This window comes from Lethenteron reissneri, chromosome 39 (genome assembly GCF_015708825.2).
Source record: "Lethenteron reissneri isolate LAM-NWPU_2019-01 chromosome 39, ASM1570882v1, whole genome shotgun sequence".
NCBI lineage: Eukaryota > Metazoa > Chordata > Hyperoartia > Petromyzontiformes > Petromyzontidae > Lethenteron > Lethenteron reissneri.
In genome coordinates, this window is record NC_083817.1 from 3614613 (window position 1) to 3638098 (window position 23486).

At 50.6% G+C, this 23486-nt stretch overlaps 2 protein-coding genes across 2 annotated transcripts; one reads left to right on the forward strand and one right to left on the reverse strand.

The window, feature by feature from the left end:
• The first annotated feature begins 935 nt into the window (after positions 1 to 935).
• On the forward strand, positions 936 to 19000 carry LOC133352051 (KN motif and ankyrin repeat domain-containing protein 1-like). Its single transcript, XM_061567772.1, has 12 exons — positions 936 to 1000; positions 2120 to 4498; positions 5313 to 5606; positions 6624 to 6815; positions 7765 to 7894; positions 9068 to 9328; positions 10188 to 10275; positions 11343 to 11562; positions 13743 to 13885; positions 14637 to 14837; positions 15094 to 15192; positions 16014 to 19000. Exons 1-12 carry the CDS (start codon positions 964 to 966, stop codon positions 16074 to 16076), a joined length of 4107 nt encoding a protein of 1368 aa, XP_061423756.1. The 5' UTR covers positions 936 to 963; the 3' UTR covers positions 16077 to 19000.
• Positions 18328 to 22554, reverse strand: NDUFA7 (NADH:ubiquinone oxidoreductase subunit A7). The gene is made up of 4 exons (XM_061567774.1): positions 22446 to 22554; positions 21035 to 21084; positions 20171 to 20320; positions 18328 to 18599 (listed from the first exon to the last, which is right to left on the reverse strand). The coding sequence occupies exons 1-4, from the start codon at positions 22494 to 22496 to the stop codon at positions 18506 to 18508; spliced, it is 345 nt and encodes a 114-aa protein (XP_061423758.1). The 5' UTR covers positions 22497 to 22554; the 3' UTR covers positions 18328 to 18505.
• Between the last annotated feature and the right edge of the window lie 932 nt (positions 22555 to 23486).

The window sequence follows — 23486 nt, forward strand, 5'->3', positions numbered from 1 at the left end:
CCCCCCCCCCTCTCTCGCTCGCGGATGCGAATAATAATAATCCCTGCCAATCTGTACGGGGCGCGTGATGCATGCCACGCTGGGGGGTCGTGTCGCTCAACCCCCAGGGGCAGTTTTAGTTCGCCGGCCGTCCCGTGGCACCTGCGTGTTTTCCAGGTGTGTCTCCACCACAGGTAAACGCGTGCGTTGCGGGGCGGCGCACCTCGGCAAAATTTGTATTTTTCTTTTTTACTTGCATATGATGCCGACGATGTTTTCAACGAAGGTGGACAGTGGCCCTCGTGTTGTCTACGGCTGCGATCGAAGCTGACTGCCGCTCGTGACATCTCCACGATATTATTCACACGAACGTAACTGAACAAACGTCTGCTGATCTGTTAACGAATGTGGCAAACATTTCCGCTGTTGGTGTGCGTGTGTATGTAGTAGTGTGTATATGTGTGTGTGTGCGCACGAGGCGTATAACCACCCATAGAAGTGGCAGTTGTCTTCTTGGACACCTGTGACTGCCATTCCATCTACAGACTCGTCCGTCGGGCATTATCCGTCCTCGTGATGTGTTGTGTCCCCATGCTCCCCCATGCGCAATATATTGGTCGCGAAAGCCTACGTGTCAAACATATTTAATGCTGTATATATTTTAAGTAGAGGGTGGACAACGTTCCGCTCTGGCTATATGTCTATGTTGAACTTCTTTCGCACCATACGTAGCCAACCGTGCTAATTGGAGCTGTGCGGGGGAAGGACAACAAACTTAAGACCGGCTTCGCATAATTCACCGTGTCTCACGTCCCCACCCCCAGGTCTCCCGTTTGGCTGTGAGCGAGCGACGAGGTGACTGACGCTCCTCCGCCGTGGACGAACGCGAGGCTCCGGCCCAGGGCGACCGCGACTCCCCCTCACCCCCCCATCCCCCCCCTACCCCCCCCTATCCCCCCACCCCCCGTCCCTGCGCCGCCCGCGATGGCTCAGGCGCCGCCGATGAACCACGACCTCCCGGGTGAGCACAGGAGCGGCGTTGCCGCGCGACACAACGCAAGAGGGGGCCCTACCTGGCATTGGGCAGGGAGGTGTGAAACTGCGGGGCTGCACAGCACGTCGCCGCCGTTGCGACGACGGTCAGGATGTTTGTTGATGTCGTATGGAGGAACGGCCACGTTTTACAGTCCGATGTTAAGTCCTGATATTCGTTCGAGAGCTTCGGGGAGATTTTTTTTCTGGGGAAACGAATAAACGTGGATGCTTGCTCAGTAGTTGCTCCGTTGATCGTATTATGAGTAAAAGTACACGTTGTATGTGTGTGTGTATGAGTAAAGGTGTAAAAGCCGCACGATGGTGGGGTTGGAGAAAGCGTACAGCCCTTTCATTAATCCACTGCTGCTGGAATGGTGGGACTCATGCAGTGCTAGGTGGTGGGGATTGTTTGACCTTACTTCACTACTACGCTGGTCCGTGTGGGTTCGTAAAGACGTGGGAGCAAGAGTGCATTACGGCAGATGTCGCTCCAGGCCTTGCTGAGGCTCCGAGATCCGATGAACTTTGGGCGCATTCCGTGCGATTTGGTCACAGGTGATGATAATAATGATCATTATACCGGTCGTGATGCCGGCTGTTATATTCGGACCCTGATTCAAGAGGGTCCTCCACCGTGTGTTGAGAGTTCAATGTTCATGTGCCATTCTATTGAGGGACTGCTCCTGTGTGGTGTTGTCGTGGTGTGGTCTGGGACTGTTGTTGTTGTTGTTGCTGCTGCCTCGCCCAAACTTGATAAATCAGTCTTGTACAATGAGGGCATGCATTAATTATTCATGTTTAGTGACTTTACAACCATTTTCTCTGCTTTTTTGTATTGTTTGCTGCTGTAACTCGCCGGCCCGCTCCTACTTGGACGTCAGTGAAAACAAGAGCTTCGTAGATCATCAGATTCCTCCTCTGGTCGAAACAAAGATTCCGATTCTGATCTGTTATTATGGCAACGATGATGACGACGACGATGAAAGTGATTGAGATGGCAAAGATGATCACGGTTGTGATGATGATGATGACAGTGACGATGTTGACGACGACGACGATGATAATGATGTTGATGATGTTGTTGTTGGTGGTGGTGATGTTTTAGAGGGCGGGGCGACCCTTCCCACCAACGAGAACGAGGAGGAGGAGGCGGAGGAGCAGAGCGGCGGTTACTTCGTGGAGACCCCCTACGGGTTCCAGCTGGACCTCGACTTCCTCAAGTACGTCGACGACATCGAGAAGGGCAACACCATCAGGAAGATCTCCATCCAGAAAAAGGGCGCCAAGGTGCTGAGGAACGCCAGCAGCGCGTCGCTCCGGAGCTGGGGCACGCCGGGCGAGGCGTGGACCTCCTCCGAGTCTCTCTCCTCGTCGACGAGCGAGGAGAGCCGCCTGTCGCTGCGAGCGGGGAGCTTGCCCAAACGGGGCACCGCGGACGCCGAGGTGGGCGACTGCGCTCCCGAGAGCTCCCCGGGATGCCCGCGGCTCGCCTCTCCCGTTCCGGCTCGGGCCGCCGAGACGATGGTGACGACGATGGCGACGACAATGGCGACGACGATGGCGACGACGATGGTGACGACGATGACGACGACGATGGCGACGACCGGGCTGCCGGACCCACCCGCGCTGTCCCCGCGGTCGCTGTCCGGGCGGGACCTGCGCGTGGAGAAGACGCTCATAGAGACGAAGCTGAGGCTGGAGCGCGAACAGAGGATCATTCGCAGCCAGGAGGAGCAGACGGTCACGTTTTGCAGCCACATGATGACGACCGTTGCTCCGCCTGCTCAGCAGCGGCAGGATGAGGACCATCGACAAGCCTCGAAGGTTTCGGGAGAATCGGACTCTCGGCCTGAGCCCTCTGACTTCACCAAACACGAGCAGGAGGAGCCTCAGCCGGAGCAGCTGTACATGGACCGCTCCACGGGCTCGGTGAGCTCCGAGTCGTCGGCGACCGAGGTGAGGTCGCGGAGCCAGGCGTCCTCGCTGGCGAACGGCCTCTCGGCTCACGGCGACGGCAGCGCGTCGCTCAGCCCCTCTGGCACGTCCACGCCATCGCTGAGCGGCCTCAACCAGGCGCACCTGCAGACGATCCGCGAGCAGATGGTGCTGGCGCTGCGCAGGATGCGGGTGCTCGAGGACCAGGTGAAGGTCATCCCGAGCCTGCGCGACGAGATCGAGCGGCTCCGCGCGGAGAGGGGGCTGCTGATCCGCGGAGCCGGCGAGCGGGCGGGCGACCGCGGGGAGCCCGGCGGGGCGTCGCGCGGCCGCTACGAGACGCTCGAGAATCTGGCGGAGAGGAGACAAGATTGCACCGTGAACTTCGTGACCTCGACGCAGTACGACGCGACGCAGTTCGCCGCGGACGCTCAGGGAGTGGCGGAGCCGACGCGGGAACTGCAGGCGGATTTTCCGAGCGAGGGCGAATTCCCCGATCCTCGCTGCGACGGCGGCGAGGTGTGCGGCGAGGCGTCCGCCAGGTCGTCGCGAGTCAACGGGAGTCCGCAGCTGACGTCGCCGCATTCTCCGTGGAGCGCTCGCTCGAAGGTCTTGGTGCGAAGCGTAGGGGTCGGGGTCACCGAGGGGCAGCTGCCCGGAGGGGCCTCCCCGTCCGCTTGGGAGCTCGAGTCCCAACAGGAGGCGGTCCGCGGGCTTCGGGAGAAGGTCCTCGTTCTGGAGAAGCAGCTGCGGGAGACGACGCACGAGCTGGACATGACGCGCATCAAGCTCGAGCTGTCGGGCGGTCCCGGGAAGAGCGCGGCTGAGCGAAACGTCCGAGTCCTCGCGGCCCAGACCGCGGGCACGGCCGCCGGACCGCGGACAGAGCCGGTGAGGGCGGAGGCTGCTGCGTCGCGCCAATCTGTGTCGTGCCAAACGGAAGACATTGAAGGTGGCGGCGATGGAGCCGAGTCCAGCGCGGCAGCAGCAGCGGCTGCAGCGGCGGCTGCAGCGGCGGCGGCAGAGGCCGCGGCGGAGAGCGAGCGAGCGTTGAGGGTGGAGCTGAGGAGCGTTGCCTGCGGGGAGTGCTCAGTGGACGTGCTTGTTGTGCCGCTGGGGGAGCACGCGTCGCGCGGGACGATGACGGACGCCGTCGGCAAGACGGACGCCGTGACGATGGCCTCCCCGAGCACGGAGAGCCGGGGAGCGGGCAACGAGCACCCGGAGAGGAGCGACCGATGCGTGGGCACCACCGCGCCGTGCCTGGCGGAGGCGTCCACCTCCACCGCCGTCTCCTGCCGCGATGCCCAGAGTGGCACGGTGGCCGTGGAGGTCAGGACGGTGTCTGTGGGGAATTGCGAGCGCTACGAGGACACCCGCCGCTCGGTGGGCGTGAACACGACCGGCGTCGGTGCCGCGATCCGGCTGAGCCGCAGGGAGGCCGCCGTCGGCTCCGTCGATTTCTCCGAGAACTTTTTGGTCGGCGCGGAGGTGAGGAGCGTTTCCTGCGACACGGAGGAGCTGGAGAACGAGGCGGAGGGAAACGAAGGTAGGTTCACGCAGACTGCGACTCAAAATGAGATTCGGCGCTCCCGAGAGCTTTCCTTTTTTAAAATCCTTTATATTAAGTTAACGTGCTTGCTTGCTTGCTTAGGACCGTGCAAATCTTTTGGTCGTTTTTTAACCCACTTCCCGTGATCCAATCGAGCTGACATTTTCCACACAGACTCGTTGTGTGTGACAATTAATTTTCGTGAAATTTTTTTTCCAAAATTTTACACTGTTTAGGGAAAACAAATTAAATATTTAATTACCAATTGCTTAATGGTGCAATGCAATCATCTGACCCATAGATTGCAGCCATCTCAAGCCAGAGGACGAGAGAACTCTAGCCGCCACGCACATAAAGGATTTAGAGTGAAAAACTTTGTTTTTACGGGTTTACTTGTTAAATCCTTTATATTAAGTTCGCTTGCTTGCTTAGGACCGTGCAAATCTTTCGGTCGTTTTTTAACTCACTTCCCGTGATCCAATCGAGCTGACATTTTCCACACAGACTCGTTGTGCGTGACAATTAATGTTCGTGAAATTTTTTTTCCAAAATTGTACACTTTTTAGGACAAAAATATTATATTTAATTACCAATTGCTTAATGCTGCCATGCAATCATCTGACCCATAGGTGGCAGTCATCTCAAGCCAGAGGACGAGAGGACTCTAGCCGCCACGCATATAAAGGATTTATAGTGAAAAACTTTGTTTTTACGGGTTATACTTGTCTCAAGCTGGGTCTCGAATCAGGGACGGAGACGATTTCTGTCGCGGCTGAAGGCGCGGCATGTGATTCCGCGGGGGCGCGCGCAGGGTCGGAGGTCGCGAGGGGCGCGGAGCTATCGCGCTACATCGAGCGCGTGCAGCGTCTCCTGCACGAGCAGCAGGCGCTGCTCACCGACAACTACGCCGAGCTGGCGGACGCCTTCGCCGAGCCGGCCACGGAGCTGGGCTCGCTGAGCTCGCGCCTGCTCACGACCGTCACCGCACTCTCCTCGCTGCAGCGGCCCGCCCCGACGCCGCCCGCAACGCAGGCCGCAACGCAGGCCGCAACACCGTCCGCAATGCAGGCCGCAACGCAGGCCGCAATGCGGCCCGTCGCCCCGGGTATGGGCCGCCCACTCGCATCCCCCGCTGACCTCTGCATAGCCCATGTGGGCCCTCTGTGCCCCCTGTGCCCATGTGTGGTTACTTTCTTGGGTTGTCTCTACTACTACTAATGTTGCCACATCACTCTTGTGTATCGTGAACTGCCGTGGAGCAGTGGTGCATTGGTTGGTGGACTAACCTCCCTCTCTGAGCTTGATTCCTTGTGATGGCTAACATCATTGCCGAGTAAACTAAAACTATAAACTATGAACCTTAAAATATTTTTTTATTTTACCACTGAGCTGCATAGCTCTGTTTCAGAAGCGACCTGGCCACAATTGATGGCTCAACGTAGTGGCCTATCGTGTGGAAATGTACAGCAGCCAAATGCTCTAAACCCGTGTTAATTCTAAATGTCAAGGGAAAAACCGGTGGACCCAGAGAAACATCCAACGTGACCACTGGGAGAACATACACACTCCAAATATACAGACATCGTCAGGGTCAGGATCGAACCCACGACCTGTGTACAAGGTGAGTTAGTTTACATCTCGCCACCGTGGCTAGATGATCATCCAGATCTTCCCTGAAGGTGGCACGGTCAGCCTCGATGAGCTCCCTCCTACCGCCTGGTGTATGAATGGAAAAAAAGTAACCGTTAAATGAATTACTATATTTCGATTTAAAGCTTTCGTGACTGTAGGGATTCGTCTTCTTGGTTCTTTCGGTAAAGTCACGTAGAAGGGAAATAATAAAATAATAAAAATGAAACATAATAAAATAATTCTCACGAGGTTTCGGCCACAACGCAAGCAGCCGTCCTCAGACGCTGTCTCCCCGACAGACCTGGTCTTCACCAGAGGACGGCTGCTTGCATTGTGGCCGAAACGTCGTGAGAATTATTTTATTATGTTTTATTTTTATTATTTTATTATTTCCATTCTACGTGACTTTACCGAAAGAACCAAGAAGATGAATTACTATATTTTAAATGTGTGACCCCGCGCGTCCGTCTCATTGTGCACCCGCTTATAGACGCAGCTGAGGGTGAGATAGCGGACCCCACCGACACGATCCGCCGGGGGCCCTCCGAGTCGGCCAGCGATGACGTGTTCGAGACGGAAGGGCAGGCGGCCCCACCGGTAGCGGAGGCGGAAGCGGAGCAGCGGGGCACGGGTCACGTCAACGCACACTTTCTGTCGCCGGTGCAGGTTGCTTCCGTGTCGGGTACGTCACAATGCTCCACCGTTCACACACCCACCCATCGTGTGCCGTGCTGCCCTTAACCGTTTCCCGTTCCAAATGACGTACGTGGACGTCATCAGTTTCTCTTCCGATGATGTATGTGTACGACATCAGAAGGACGTCTGGCACAGTTTTTGGCGCCAGCTGCCGTAGAGTTTGGTCGTGTCGCTACAGTTCTCTGCGGTGATTACAATGTCTTTAAAAACAAAGGCGCTATGGCTCTCTTTATAAAATTAACGCTAATCGCTTGCGCGTTCCGAGATTGAGCGGTGAACGGGACACCCACCCTGCAACTTGCAGACGTCTTGGAACGGGAAAGGGTTAATACGGGCTCGCTTGCTGCACTATGTGTCCCTCCCTCCAGCCATCCATATGCTTTTGACTGCCCGGGCCAATTCCGTTGTAGACTTCTGCCAATGACCGACCCCTTGAATATAAAAATGGGTTCATCTCCATGTTTTATTAGCGGTTTCCTGCAACACCGCATGCCCTACTCTTAGTGCAGCATCTTGAGATGCTCGTGATCATTAATCTTCATCAGCCATGATCTATCCACTGCTGGACGAAGGCCTCCCCAAGCCGACGCCACCTCTCATGGTCCTGCCATGCAACAATCCGTGTCGCTCCTGCACACGAGCTCATCTCGTCGCTCCATCTCCACGGTGGACGTACTTCCCTCCTCTGGCTTCCGCTCCGCCGTTAGCCTCGACTAACGGCCACCCGTCCCTCCTGGCCACGTGCCCTGCGATGGTTTTTCTAACTTGCTGAATAAAATGTCGATATCGATACAAATATTGCAGCACGCCAAAGGGGGTAGGGAGAAGTGCGCCAGAATGCGCTGTGAGCGATCGTGCTTGCGTGCGTGCGTGCGTGCGTTCGTGCGAGTGGTGCCGCGTGCCGTGCGCTCACCATGCGCTCGCGTCCCCTGCAGACGCGGGATCTTCGTCCGTGTCACCCACGCTCAAGTCCATCATGAAGAAGAAGGACGGCGCCGGCTCCGCTGGCGGCGATCCCAGCAGTGGCACCAAGAAGAGCCTCCAGTTCGTGGGTGTCAACGGCGGGTGAGGGGACACTGCCCAGCGTCGTTACTAACGTCTCTCCGTCATTGTCATCTCTCCGTCATTATCATCTCTCCGTCATTGTCATCTCTCCGTCTTCATTATTATCATCAACTTCAGCCATGGATCTATCTATCCATGGCTGAAGGCCTTTCAAAGCCGTCCCCATCTTCTCATGGTCTCGCAAAGAACCATCTAGCGCCCGGCACGCGAGCTGATGTCATACCGGTCAACTCATACGGTATTCTTGTACAGGGAAATTGAGTTTTCAGGTCCATACGGCGCACGGCCGTTACAGAACGGGCTTTGTAGGATGAACGTTGAGATTTATAAGGGCACGGGGTGAACAATAAGGTCTGAATTTGTCTGTAACAAGGTAGGCACTGATAAGGAGTTGACAGGTATGTGATGTCAGCCGCTCCTCGTCTGCGGTGGATTTCTCCGCGGGCGTCTCTGCTCCTTTGGCTGCCACTCCGTCGTCAGCCTCTACCACTGCACATGCCCGGCAGCGACGTGATCCACGTGTTCCTCTTCCCCTCCACGCTCGGTGTAATTCCAAGCGGTGCACCTCTTCAGGGTTGTTTAAAAAAGTTGAGTACAACTTGAAGTGGGCCGGGTGGCGCAGGGGTCAGCGATGACCTCCCGCGTGGAGTTCGGATCTGGGATTCAGCCGCTTGTGGTGAAACTGGAGTTCCAATTGTAGCAAGTTGATGGGAGATATTTTTTGTTGTACGGCAAGCGGCACCACTCGCACGCACGATCGCTCACAGCGCATTCGGACGCACTTCTCCCCACCCCCTTTGGCGTGCGGCATGATTTGTATTGAAATCGACATTTTATTCAGAAAGTTAGAAAAATCATCGCAGGAGGGGGTATTAATAAGCGGGCTCCCCTAGCACGCGGGACGAGGTCTACCGAAGTGGCCTCGGAAATTGGTTCCAGGACGTGATCCTTTGGGACCGTTCTTTGGCACGGGGGGGGGGGGGGGGGGTGATGTGCACTGCGTGCCGCAGAGCGTTCAATGTCGCGTCTTTCATCTCACGGGACGATGTCGGTCGCTCAACCCGAATATATTTGGTAAAAAAAAAAACGATTTGGTAAAACAAAAATGGGCGAACCGCTTTGTCCGCGCTGACACCAAGCGGCTGCCGCCGATGTGACCGCTCGTCGGCTCAGGTACGAGACGACGTCGAGCGAAGAGTCGAGCTCCGAGAGCTCATCCTCTGGATCGGAGGACGAGGACGATGACGATGACGAGGAGGAGGAAGAAGAGGAGGAGGACGACGAGGGGCTCGGGGAAGTCATCCACATGCAGCCCAATGGCGGAGCGGCGGGGAGGAGCGAGGCGGAGCGGCAAGACGGAGACGCGCAGGAGGTCGGAAGGGAAGAGCCGGTGGCTGAAGCCAAGCAGGAGGAGCAAGAGGCTCCGACGGAGAGGTGAGTCGAAAAGTCGGCCAAGCCCTGCGCTGCGCTAGTGACAGAGCCAATGACGAGAGAGAGGGACGGTTCCTGTGGGCTGTCGGGGATTTATTACTGGGACAATAAAAATGTACCTCACTTTAGATTGCCACGGTAGAAACCTGACTATCCTGAACTATTTTTATTTTACCAAGTAAGACTCATTGAGCTATATATCGCAAATGACGGCTCAACCACGTGGCTTGTCGCGTGGGAATTCATAGCAGCCAAGTAGTTATTTCTGAGCAGCACGTAATTGCGACCGCCACTCGAGTTCACATTGCACCCCCTGGTGGCCAGGCTAGGAAAGGCACTGAGAGCGTGGGTCCTGAACCTTGCAGATTTCTGACTTTTTATTTTTGATGCTCCGATGTCCTTTTTCTTTCATTGTAATTCTTTCTAAGAACCAAAGGGGGGTGCAGGCTGCAGTAAAGGTGAACCACTTGAAAGTCTGTTTGGGAATTCTGTCATTTTCCACGCAGAGCAGATGGCCCACGTAGGTCCATCTTGGCTTTTGTGCTCGAGCAACAGCTGGTATCTCCACTGCTCTTTGATAATATCCCTTCTGTTGGTACGGAATTGACTTTCACCTGGTTTTTAATCATCCTATCTCTATCTATATCCACATATCCCGCTCCATGCCTGCAGTAGATTACTGCATGGCAGGACAAACGAGTGATGGCGACGACTTGGGAGGAGGGAGGCTTTCATCCAGCAGTGGATTGATGACGATGTCCGTAGTGTGTCGGAGAGAAGCTTGTGTCTTCCCAGTAAGCCTCGTAGTAGTCGGGGTGGCCCAGCCCCAGGGCTCACCACGAACTCACCTGTGTCATTGCAGGTACGAGATGAGCGAGAGCATGCACACGGCCTGCTCCACGCTCAAGGCTCACCTGGAGGATCACAAGTCCCTCAACACCAAGGAAGTGGTGGGTAGAAGTTTGCCTTCTTTCGTGAAAGTGCAATGTGTGTGATGTTGTATAACGACGTAGTGAGGTTTGCCACGTGAACAAAACATGTTAATTATTTTGAACAAAACATGGTAATTATTTTTGCCATGTTTTGTATACGTGACAAACCTTTTACTAATTGTCTGTGTCGGGTGGTGGCGGTATTTATATTTACGTGATCTAACCCAAAAGCCTCCATTATGATGTGATGTTGTTATTAACCCTTTCCCCTACCCAGACGACTGGAAGTTGCAGGGTGGGTGTCCCGTTCGCCGCTGAATCTCGGAACGCGCGCGAATGGTTCAGCGTTCAATTTATTTGGGAAGGCGTAGGAGCCACCGTTGTTTCTAAAGACATCGTACTCACCGCAGAGAACCGCAGCAACACGAACGCACTCCACGATAGCTTAAGCCAAAATATTTTATTTCACTTTTTCTTCTGGTTCCGTTCCGAACAGAATCTGAACGGGAAAGGGTTCATTTAAGATAATGATTTCTGTTCGTGCATTACTTGGTTTATGTTCACATTGACACTGATGTGTCGGTTTTCACGTGCGCGACGCAGTGCGTGTACCCTGTGCCCTCATAAGTTGGTCATCTGCTCAAGCGATGCTCGCATCAATTTTGACACCGCGACGCTTGCTGTATAGCCGCTATATGCGTAACGGCGAGCTTATGCACCCCGCATTGAACGTGCGCGCGTGTCTGTGCGAGAGGGGAGCGGTCATGTCGTGGTCAGTGCATCGAACCCGAGTTCGATTCCCGCTCACGGCCAACACCGGTGACGATCATCTGAACCGGTTCTGGGCGTCCCCTAGGTCGACTCAGCCTTAAATGAGTACCTGGTGCGCTTTATTAAAAATCGCAACTGGGGGGGGGGGGATAGCTGGTGCCGGCCGGCCTTCGTCGGTGCTACTTCCTAACAACCACTCGTGCTGCAGCTCCAACAAGCCAAAAACCTTTATTATGAATAACAGCACTTGCCACAAAAATGTCCCTCGAGGCTATACGGGGGATCTTTGTCTCCGCGTGCGTGCGTGCGTGCAGCGCGCCAGCATGTCGGAGCTGCAGCACGAGTGGTTCCGCGTGTCGAGCCAGAAGGTGAGCGCGGCGACGCTCGTCGGCGGCCTCCTCGCCGAGCTGCGCCGCCTCTCCCCGCCCGTGCTGCGCCTCGTCGCCAACATGGCCGACGGCAACGGCAACACGGCGCTGCACTACAGCGTGTCGCACTCCAACTTCGCCATCGTGCAGATGCTGCTAGACACAGGTGGGCGGGGGGGGGGGGCGACGGGGTGGCTTGTGGGAGTGGCTGCCAACTGTTGGCCCGGTTGCCGTTATCTTCTGCTTATTTCGAGGCGACCCCTATTTTCCAACGCGAATTGGCTGAAGAGTGGTTGGAGAATTCACGGCGGTGACTCGCTGTAGGTTGCAGGGTCTCGCTTCAGTTGGTTCTTGTTTCAATGCCGATGCAATGAGCCCACCGTTGCTCGCCACCACAATCGCGCGGCGTTTCAAAAGGAATTCGTTTAACGTTTAATAGCAGTCAGCTGTGGTTTTTACATCGGTCCTATTTAATTTGAATGTTAACGTTAAACACGGTTTGCAAAGCCTGAAACGTTCGGGAAACATTGTCCACAGAGTAGGTCACATGACTTACTTGAGTGTGTTTTGTCGTACGCAGTAGAGCCACGGCTCATTCCGACTGGAAGGAACCCGAGAGACCGATGGTATTAGACGATGAGCCAACCTTAACCTGTGACCTTCGAGTTGGGTCAAAACACGTGGCATCAAAATGTTTGCAAGTGCTCATCGCGACGAGCAGTGGCGCCACCTGGCAGACAGAGTGTGCTATTGCACTTCATCTAAACTGTGAATGGGTGGTGGACGTGTGTATGTTGAACTTCTTTCGCGCACCGTACGTAATCAACCGTGCTAATTGGAGGTGCAAGGAAGAAGCCTATCGAGGCTTCAGGTCAAGTCGCAGAGCTGTCAACCCCCTATCAGTGCCCTACCTTATTACAGACAAATTCAAACCTTATCAGTCACCCCGTGCCCTTATAAATCTCAACGTTCAACTATAAAGTACCATCACAAGGAAGAAACACAAATCGACGAAAAAAATGTTGCCCGCATTGAAACGGCTGTACACTGTATGGACCTGAAAACGAAATTTTCCTGGACAAGAATACGGGTAAACCGTGTGGGGTTGACAGCTTTGCAATCGCACGAATGCAGCGTGCTTAAGAAGTTAGCTGTGGCCGGGATTCATCCTCAGCTGTCCGGGTTCGTAGGGCAGTGTGCTAACCACTGCCCCACCGCTCCATGAACGTAGCTACACTGTGGAAATGGAGCCGGCGTGTCATACGGCTCGCCCCTCTCGGTTTGCAGTGTCGGCGAGTTTTATTTCTCTTTCTCACTGTTGCTGGGTACAGGCCCAGTCGGTCACAAAAGCCAATCGGGCCGCCACCAAACGGCACTAGCGAGGGCATAACCGACGAGAGGGCATAACGCTACTTGTACGTATGTCGAATTTCTTTCGCACACAGCAAGGATGACGAACTGAACACAAAAAAGCAGCTCGAAAGGAACGAGTTCTCAATCCAGGTTTAATAACTAAAATTAACCCGTAAAAACTAAGTTTTTCACTATAAATCCTTTATATGCGTGGCGGCTAGAGTCCTCTCGTCCTCTGGCTTGAGATGGCTGCCACCTATGGGTCAGATGATTGCCTGCCACCTTTAAGCAATTGGTAATTAATTAAATATAAAAAAAATCCTAAAAAGTGTAAAGTTATGGAAAAAAATTTTCACGAAAATAAATTGTCACGCACAACGAGTCTGTGTGCAAAATGTCAGCTCGATTGGATCACGGGAAGTGGGTTAAAAAACGACCGAAGGATTTGCACGGTCGTAAGCGCGCAAGCAAGCAAGTGAACTTAATATAAAGGATTTAATAAGTATAACCCGTAAAAACAAAGTTTTTCACTATAAATCCTTTATATGCGTGGCAGCGAACTTAATATAAAGGATGTAAAAATATATTCGCCTGTGGAGGACGCGGGGATCGATCCCGCGACCTTTGGCATGGGAAGCGAGGGCGCTACCAACTGCGCTACTCCGCCACGGCCTGTGGAGGGGTTACGCTTTGGGCTCCTATACTGTGACGTTCAGCCAAAGACATGAATGAGTTCTATTTGAATAAATGTAAAATAATTTTGTTTTGCCTGAAAGTGTAAAATTTTGGGAATTTTTTTTTTTCTGGCACAACGAGTCTGTGTGGAAAATGTCAGCTCGATTGGATCAAGGGAAGTGGGTTAAAAAACGACCGAAAGATTTGCACGGTCGTAAGCAAGCAAGCAAGCACGCAAGCAAGCAAGCGAACTTAATATAAAGGATTTAAAAAGAGCACAGCTTCCTAATACTTTGACTGGCGCCTCCCCTTGCCCAGGCGAGTGCAACGTGGACGCGCAGAACAAGGCCGGCTACACGGCCATCATGCTGGCGTCGCTCGCCGCCATCAACTCGGAGCGCGACATGGCCGTCGTGCAGAAGCTGCTGAGCCTGGGCGATGTCAATGCTCGCGCCAGCCAGGTGAGAGTGCATGCGCCCCCCCCCCCCCCGATCCCGCCAGCGTGTTCGTTCACAGGCCGCGTGGCCGCGTTGTCGTTCGGCAGGTACGTTCGCAACCACGTCGCTCCTTGTGCCCTGGGAGCTAGTTTGCGGGGGTGCCGTGGTGGCGATATGTTAACTACCTCGCCCTGGTATGCAGGAGTACTTGGATTTGAGCCCGACCCAGATGCCTGCTGTATATATGGAGTGTGCGTGTTCTCTCCCCGTGGTCACGTGCATTTTTTTCTGGGTCCTCTGGCTTTTCCCTCCACAGTTAGAAACATGCGTTTAGACCAGGGGTCGGCAACCTACGGCTCCGGAGCCGCATGCGGCTCTTTACGGGCTGCTTCTTGACGATATGTACGTATGTACATAGATGCATTGCGGCTCTTGAAATACTGAATTTTGTACCGAATTGGAAAGAAATGGCTCTTCTTGTTATTTTGGTTGCCGACCCCTGGTTTAGACTATTTGGCTGCTATACATTTCCGCATAAGCCACTTTGTTGAGCTATCATTTGTGGCCAGGTCGCTTCTGAAAAAAATTAGCTATATTGCTCAGTGGGCCTTACCTGGTAAAATAAAGAGTAGCAATCGTAAATAGTAAAATGTGAAGCGTGAAATTGGCTCGTGCGTAAGAACTGCATAGATCGTTGCGTTGTAGGCTCCGCAATTGCATTGATCATGGCTGTTTGATGATGATGACGTTCGTCGTGACGGTGATTGTGCCGCAGGCGGGCCAGACGGCGCTGATGCTGGCCGTGAGTCATGGCCGCAAGGACATGGTGCGCGCTCTGCTCGCGTGCGGTGCCGACGTCAACGTCCAGGACGACGACGGCTCGACGGCGCTCATGTGCGCCAGCGAGCACGGCCATGTGGACATCGTCCGCCTGCTGCTCGGCCAGGCGGGCTGCAACGCGGCCATCGCCGACAATGTGAGGCTCTCGCGAGGCCGCAGCCGTTTGGGGGGCTCTCTCTCTCTCTCCTCCTCCGCTCACTTGGGGGCGAACGTTAACTCATCGTGAAATACGTGTCGTCTGCTTCACAGTGGATGTCAAAGATCCTATGGCATGTTGTTACGAAGAGTGGTGCCGGCGTTACATCCTCATTGTACGGTGTGTTTATGAAGCATGTTTATTACTCAAATTCTTCCCCTGTCTCTGGACTCACCTGGGATGCGTTTGTGCTCAGGATGGAAGCACAGCGCTGTCGATAGCGCTCGAGGCTGGACACAACGACATAGCCGTGCTGCTCTACGCACATGTGAACTACGCGAAGCCACCCTCGCCCGTGAGTACAAGCGGCTGACGCGCCGGTGCCCTCACGGGGCACGCGGGTCGATTCGTAGCTTTTGTGCAGGCTGTCAAGTGTGCAGGCGGTGCCACTGCACTGACCGATCACAGGCTAGGCAGGCGGGGCCAAATTGGACTAGGGGGTTAAATTTCATTACTTGCAACCGGGCCCAGTGCCAATTACGCAATGCCACTGGTAGTGAGAGTGAGATGCTCTCTGACTAAATCATCGTGTTAAACTGGTAGGAACCACCTGGTTCCACCAGCCCACAGGGGATTATTTTGTTCGTCCGTCGTGCATCCAAAAATGGGGGGGGGGGGGGTGGGGCTGGGTGGGGAGGGTGGGGAGGGGCTGGGTGAGGAGGGTGGGGAGGGGCTGGGTGGGGAGGGGCTGGTCACCCCGTGGTGCCCTTATACAACTCAACGTTTAACCTACTCACGCCGGCTTGTGCCCGCCCTCACAGTCGGCCATATTTGCGGAATACACCACGCCGCCGTTGACCCTGGCCATTGACCGAGCAACCCAACGTTCCTAACAGCTCCCTCTGCAGGAATGTGTTACCTAAACAGGTGCACTAATTTTCAGAGGGCGGGGGGGGGAAACTTTCGTTTATAAGACATCAGTGTGAGGGTCACCAGAGGATTGAAACCGGTGGGAGTTTGACAGCATGATGGGGGTGTTATCACTTTTTGTGTATTGTCGCGGGCCACACGTCAGGAGCCGCACGAAAGGCCACCAGGTGTCGCCAGCGGCCCGCGGACCTTGCAATGAAGAACACTGCCCCAAGCTGATGTCAGAATTGTTTTTTTGTTTTACAGGGAACTCCTGTGCTGGGTCGTAAGATGCCCCAAAGCCCGACTCACAGGATAAAAGCGGAGTAGGCCTCTCCCGAGACGTGCCCTTAAGTTTCCTCCATAACAATAGGCAGGGAGGCGTCGAGACCAAGATTACGCAAGTCCGCCTTCTCACGCGTCCACTCGTTCAGCAGTGTCCTCACGGCGACAAAACTTTTTGTAAAAGCTTCACGTGCCGGGAAAATCAAGAGGTGTCTCAAATGTGTATTTGAGGGAAGAGTGCCGATGTCTTTAAGCTATTACCCACCTTTTGCCGAGTAACAGGGCAACTAAATCAACAATCAGGTAGTGTTCACATGGATTTCAAGCGAAATGTTTTAAAAGTGCCTCTTCCCAATTTACTTTTCTTTTTATAGCCTCACTTGGCGAATAATTGAACGACACTGCAGTGCCTTACTCGGCTGCAATGTAAGTAGGTATGAACTTCTTTCGCACCGTACGTAGCCAACCGTGCGAATCAGAGGTGTGGGGCATAGTATTCCATAAAGGATTCAAGTTTCCAAGTACGAATTGAATTCCTCTTGATTAGTTTTAAAAAAATCAATCACCGTAGGTTGGTCAAGGTATGGCCGAAAACAGATAAGTTATATATTTTTGCAAATCTTAGCAGGGCTCGGTGTCTTACATTAAATGAGGCATTCTTCCTGACTCAATGCATTAGCATCACGCAAAGCCACACTGTACAAATGAATGAGCTGTGATTCTTTTTTGGGCTCAGGGATTCACGATTAACGTTTAGGAAAACTGCCAGTCGGGCACTGTACACTTACTAACATTCTATACGCTTTTATTCACAACACTAAAAGTATAAGACATTTTGAAGGCTGGGTAAATAAACGGAGTCTGTCCAATGCCTCTAAATCCCTTAGTTGTCATTTGTTGTTTTGGTAAATGTTCAGGCTTGAAATTGGTAACTGCTAAAGCTGGATATTTCATGCACATCTGGTACTCAACGCATATGTCAAACACGCAAGCAACGCTTCTCCACAAATTACATTTCCATTACGTTATTGAACCAAAATGTAATTTTTTATTTTAGTGTATATTCACGGTAACGGTTATAAATCTTTGTTGTACAGTTAAAAGTGTGGAAGGTCGGCGCATAAAAGCAATGTTGGTACCGTCTTTGAAAATGTATTTCAAGCATTTGAACATGTACAGAAACTTACCCAAGCATGTTTTTTTCAATGTTAATGGGTTATTTTTACTGGCCCTTGACCATGGTTACTTGTATTTTAAACCTTGAAGCAACCTTCTATATATGGTATGTAATCATTTATTTACGAGCATGCGATTGTACTGTCCTGCCAGCTTTTAGTGACCTAATATTTAACAAACCTTCAGCAACATTTCCACATTCGAGATGGTAATTACTAGGTATGATCATTAAACTACGGCTAACGGCCTTGTCTTGAAGTTGTAGATATGCCACTGTGAGGTGTTGCCATGTTAATAACTAAAGTGCCTTAGGCTACCAATTAATCCCGTAGCCATTCCTGTACATAAACGTTATTGCCATGGATAGTGGCGACTGTTTTCTGGAAGTGGCCCTCTGTGTAATTGTTCCCTTTTGAGAAGTATTTTATATACAAGTGTTTAAAATGTGTATGCAGATTAGGTGTTTAAATGCTACACTTGGCCATTATTGCCACCATACGAAAAAACCCCACTGTTGATGTGAAACCCAGCGTCAGTTGAAAACCTCATTCTTGCCAGTTGTATTCAAATAAAGAAATTTTAACTTGTATATTGCCAGTTTTAGTAATGACTGTTACGAGTGAAATATCTAATCCATTGTTTTTCATGTACATTTAACTCTCGATTATCCGTGGGTGGATTATCCGGGTCGTGGATTAACCGGGTCGAGGATTAACCGTGCTTTCAGACAAAATATATATTTTTACGTGCGCGCTGATTATCTACTCCTCACACGTGACTCTGTGCTCAAGTGACTGCAAACAGATTACTTTAACAAACAATAAAAACATATGACAAATTCTATGTCTTCACACCCCCCCCCCCCCTATTCTGTGGGTAAGTAAACAAAAAATGCAATTATCCTAACTTATGTGTTTTATATTATCTGTGTGAAAGTTGACGATTAGTTTCAGAAAAACATGTTTGACTGTTTGAAATATCTTGCCATCCGAGGATATTGCAAATTGGTAAACAGCAACTTTAAGTGTGCCGGAGAATTTATTATTATGAAAAAAAATGAAATTGTTCACACCCACACAATGAAGCCTACAAATAACTATAAATGTATTACAAAGACGAATATGTTCAGGATAGATTTATTACATGTGCATGTTATACAGCAAGCACGTTTTATAACACATTGTCCAATGTAGGCACCAGAAACTTTTACTGCATTCTAGTACGATACTTGGACACTTTTTAAAACGAAAACATTGAAACGAATGATTCTGGGTGGCATTGTACGTCACGTGCATTGTCTACAAGTATGGCTGGTCAGTTGATATTTTCCACACCGGTAGCTCTCCAGGTCTCACGGGTTTCTTCTCGACTTTTTCCACTGCCGACTCACCGCTGTAAACAGAGGACAACTCTGATATATAACACGTATGCAAGAGTTAGACTTCCGTGCACAAATGAAGAGCAGCAGGTGGGTATGGACACACTGCACATTTGAGTGCCTCATTAACAGAATAACACAGTCCAAATCAGCAGTGGTTTTCTACTCAATTGACTAAGGGGATATGCTCACCTCGTTTTCACAGCTCTGAGAGTGGTGGTGGAACTTCAACACTTCTATTTTCCATAAGACAGCAAATGTCGACTTCCTAATGTTTTCATGGCTGCACATAATAGCACGTTGAGCACTGACGGTACCTTTTAATAATCTGCCCTATTTAGGTATTCTGCAAATCTGAATTTGAAGCCGAATAATAATGTTTATATGTATCTTTTAATAAACTAGCAAATATGTCGCCTGCTGTCGTTGTTTTCCTCCATCTTTTGTCAATCTCCCAGTCTCTTAGGCAATGTGTTTCTGTCTCCCTTTGTCTGACTGTCAAGTCTAACTGGTTTGTCTCCCTCTATATTGTCTCTCCCTGGCCATGTGCTTATGAGGGTGGCTGTTGCCATTGCAGTGGGGGGAGCGGTAGTGTAGCGGTTAGCGCGCTGCCCTACGAAACCGGCGACCTGAGTTCGATGCCTGCTCACGGACAACACCAGTGACAATTATCTGGTGGGGTGTGGAGACAAAGGCAGTCGGGTGTGGTGATGGCCACCCACCCCCTTGAGTACCGTTCCGGCCTTCATAGGCCGGAACAGTACACAACCTAACAGCACTTGCCCCGACAGTCTTTTCAAGGCGAAAGAGGATATTTGTATTTGTCTTGGTATTGCAGCTCTTATCTCTTGGGCTCCCTCTCTTTTTGTCACACCCCAACCACACATTGTGCTGATCATGTGACTACGCTGGCCTGCAGAGCTCAAAGATAATATCCAACTTGATTGTTGTTGCTCTATTGATGATGTGTAGGTCAAAGATAAAACGTTCCTGGCTACTTTCAACCTTTATCAATATTGCCACCTTGTGGATAACTCAGCAAAAGTGTGATTCGTCACGGACTATCACAAGCTGCTACCGATCTATACACCAAAAATGAAGTGACGAAGGAGTTACAAGCTGGAAATTCGTAGCTACTCTGAAACCCGTAATGTAGGCATGTATGAATTCAACGCTCCAGCAATGTGAATGATCACAGTTTTACATCCTAATTCAATCCGGCAATAGTTTATTTTTTAATCTTGTTTCTTCCATTTCATGTGTATTCTCAACTGGCCGTCTGTTCACTCCATTTGCCTACATATAGAATGTCCAAATAATTTTCATAAAAAATAAATAATCACTTACTGCACAATTGTGCATATATGTAGCGAGTAAGCAAATATTTAAATGCGTAAATGCATGCATCGTGACATTCGTAAGTCATTCAACTGAAAATTATGCCTACCCTTTTTTCATCCAGTTCCTTCTTGCCTAAGGAATATCAGATCTCAGCGAGTGCTCATCTGAATTATCAATAAGCCAATTGGATATGCCTGATTTGGCAGCCCTATCCTGTCATAGGTCTTCCCAAAGGCTGCTTTACCTCTGTAGAGCGGTGCCAGCTTGCAGGGCTTTCTGCGATGACATGAGGACCGTTGGAGGGACGGTCAGTCTCCGGCCATCCCTAAGGCAGTAACTATTGTTGGCGAATTTGTGGCTGGGCCCCACTGGAAGTTTCGGGGGTGGCTGCGTCCTGAAACACAGAAACTTTTTGTAAAATAAACACAGTACCAGGATTCCGTGTAAAAAAAATTTTCCAGCAAAGTACAACATTGTAATGGGCCACTTCAAGGAAAGTTATGTAAAAGGTGCACAGATGAGATGATTTGTAAATTTGGTACAAGAGTAAAGAATGAGAGAGAACATCTACTTGAGTTTGCAATCAGCAAGGACATGAAGATAATGAAAATATTTTCAAAAAAGGGTCTTGAAAATGGACATGAGTCCAAAAACAAATAAGACATGTCATTCACTTAAATCGTTAAAAAAGCCCTGATTCACACATTTCTGTCTATAGAAAATTAAACATTGCCAAAGGGAGAACAAAGCAAATTAAGACAGTTAACAGAAGCAACAAATAGATAACTAAGATTGTAATAATGCACTGAAAGTGGGGGGCAAAACTAAATTTAAACAATGTTGAATACTGTGCTAGACGGCAATCACTTTGGACCAGTTAACTGATGCTCTGTTGAAATTAACAATCAAACTAAAGGTCTGGATTTTGCACAATTCTGAAAAAAAGACTTTAGCTAGTATGTCCTTGTTGGGATTAAATACGGAATTCACTGACCCATTAATATTTCGACCAAACAGGCAAAATGGTGATGTGCCAACTTGTTGGTTACGACACATTTACATAAACAAATTCAGACAAAAGCATTCGCCAAAACAAGACAAGTCTCACCTTTTGGCTATTTCTGTATAACGCAGTTGTAACTTGCTTTGAAGGTCTTGCTGCAATGACACGAGCATAAAAACTCAGTTATGCATCTACCTGCATCGCCAAACAAGCCAACCGCGATGTGCATTTTGTGTTGCTAAATGCAATTAAAACGTTAACATGCCTACAACAACCAGGACAGTTATATTTAGAAATGTACCAATTTTCAATGAGGAAACGTGTGCATTTGTGTCTTTCGTTCACATAAAGTCCTGGTCACAAAAGAAAAGTTTGTGGGGAAGTCATTTTCTATACTTTTTAGGCATAAGCAATGGAAAAATAACACTTGGTACCCAGGAACAAAAATTATGTTGCATCGTGTATAATTAAATGCACGAGTTCATTTGGCATTTACGACATCCCTGCACAAAGATATAAAAGGTAAGGTTCACAGTATGGGGAAATGTTGCTATGTGTAACCTATAACGAGTACATTATTTGCCAAGGTAAAATAACAAATTTGGAACACGACCCCAAATGTCTACCTTTTGAAAATGACGTCACTGGATCTTTAATATCTCCAGTAAAGCAGATGTGTATTTTGCTGTTAAATAGACAGCATTAACCAGGCGGCGTGCCATATTCGAATCCTTAAGAGGGGAACCACGCTACTCCTGGGCCATGTCATCACTGTGAACATCAAACACCGACCACCTTCCAAAAACGTAAAGATCGCAGGTTTCAAAGAAGGGGAAAAGTTCGGGGATTGAGCACACTCGCAAAGAGAATGGAGCCTTACCCTGACATTGAGCCATACCGTTTTCATATAGTAAACAAATGTTAAACACTAAAAATAAACATGCACAACACCTTAAAATAATGTTGTGCAAGACGTGCCAAAATAAGCTATTTAAAAAAAAAATTCCGGCGTTTTTGAAAGTCCAGTGGCCCCTTCCCCCGAAGCTGCCGAATAATCGACTATCTACTGATGATCGTTTAAGTTTCCAAGCGGTATTAACCGCGGTATAGTGACACAGTGATGATAAACATGATGCGATAATCAGACGTGGCATTGACAAATCCAATAACGCCAATGTTATAGAACTACCTTGTTCTACCCGCTACCGTTATTACCTGCCATGTAAATTGCCCACGCCACGTTCAAACACGCGACAGCAAACGTTAACCAACGCAGCTTTAAACAACAACAAAAAACCTTAAACAGTAAACAAATAAACAGCGCCTACTCGTAGCAACTAGGTTACGCAGGCTTCGGCCTGGCGTCACCTTGACACCGCGATGGGGCATTGCGAGTTTAGAGCGCTGCGACAGCCCCGCACCTGCGACGTTTTATTGCTGATTTCCCCGTGCTGTGTGCCTGGGTGTCTCGGCGAGGGATTGATTAATTGTCGCTAATTGCTTAAATTGTAAATACCCCGCTTAAGAAGTTCCTCAGTCGCTGGATGATTCTGCTGGCGGTCGCCATGACGGTTGTGCGCGTCACGGGAGCGCGTGACGTCACGAGACACTACGATATATCGCGGTGACGTCAGGCGATATCACGATATATCGCGGTGACGTCAGGCGATATCACGATATATCGCGGTGACGTCAGGCGATATCACGATATATCGCGGTGACGTCAGGCGATATCACGATATATCGCGGTGACGTCAGGCGATATCACGATATATCGCGGTGACGTCAGGCGATATCACGATATATCGCGGTGACGTCAGGCGATATCACGATATATCGCGGTGACGTCAGACGATATCACGATATATCGCAGTGACGTCAGACAATATCACGATATATCGCAGTGACGTCAGGCGATATCACGATATATCGCGGTGACGTCAGGCGATATCACGATATATCGCGGTGACGTCAGGCGATATCACGATATATCGCGGTGACGTCAGGCGATATCACGATATATCGTAGAATATGAGATTCACGATAATCGTATCGTCCGTTTTGCACAACGCTGTATTATATAGCGAATGCTGTTTTTCGTTCATACCATTCCTCGCCAAATGTTTATGGGCAACAAACGACGTTACTGTATATACTAATCAGAGTTCACAATGCCACTTGGGGCGGTGGTGGCCCATACGCACGTATGCGCTGTGAGTGTTCGTATTGTTGTTGGAAAGTTCTGACCAGGCACCTCCTGACTGGACGCCTGTGAAAAAAAAGAGAGATTTCATAGCTCGTCGGATTCCTCTCAGTGTGAATACACATTCTGTATAATCCAGCACTGCTCATGTGAAGGCAGCGAGAGATTTGGTGGATCACGGAAATGTTGTGGACATCCCTTCCCCCCTGTTCCCTCGCCCTGGCTTGCCGGCAGAATGCAGCAGAGTTCATGCGGACTCCATCTGTTCCTTCTCTCGTGAATAGAGCAGTTGTAACGTCACTCAGGGGAGTGGGGGGGGGCACTTTCGCCGATAAGTCATCATCAGTGTGAGGT

Bases quoted from the DNA above. Each gene is read 5' to 3' on its own strand.
- LOC133352051 (XM_061567772.1), top strand. From the start codon at position 964: ATGGCTCAGGCGCCGCCGATGAACCACGACCTCCCGG. The intron at 11,563-13,742 runs GTGGGCGGGGGG...CCCCTTGCCCAG, and splicing joins GCAGATGCTGCTAGACACAG to GCGAGTGCAACGTGGACGCG. The intron at 15,193-16,013 runs GTGAGTACAAGC...TTTGTTTTACAG, and splicing joins ACGCGAAGCCACCCTCGCCC to GGAACTCCTGTGCTGGGTCG.
- NDUFA7 (XM_061567774.1), bottom strand. From the start codon at position 22,496: ATGGCGACCGCCAGCAGAATCATCCAGCGACTGAGGAACTTCTTAAGC. The intron at 21,085-22,445 runs GTATTTACAATT...GTGTCATTGCAG, and splicing joins TGAGGAACTTCTTAAGCGGG to CAAGACCTTCAAAGCAAGTT. The intron at 20,321-21,034 runs GTGAGACTTGTC...TCTGTGTTTCAG, and splicing joins TATACAGAAATAGCCAAAAG to GACGCAGCCACCCCCGAAAC.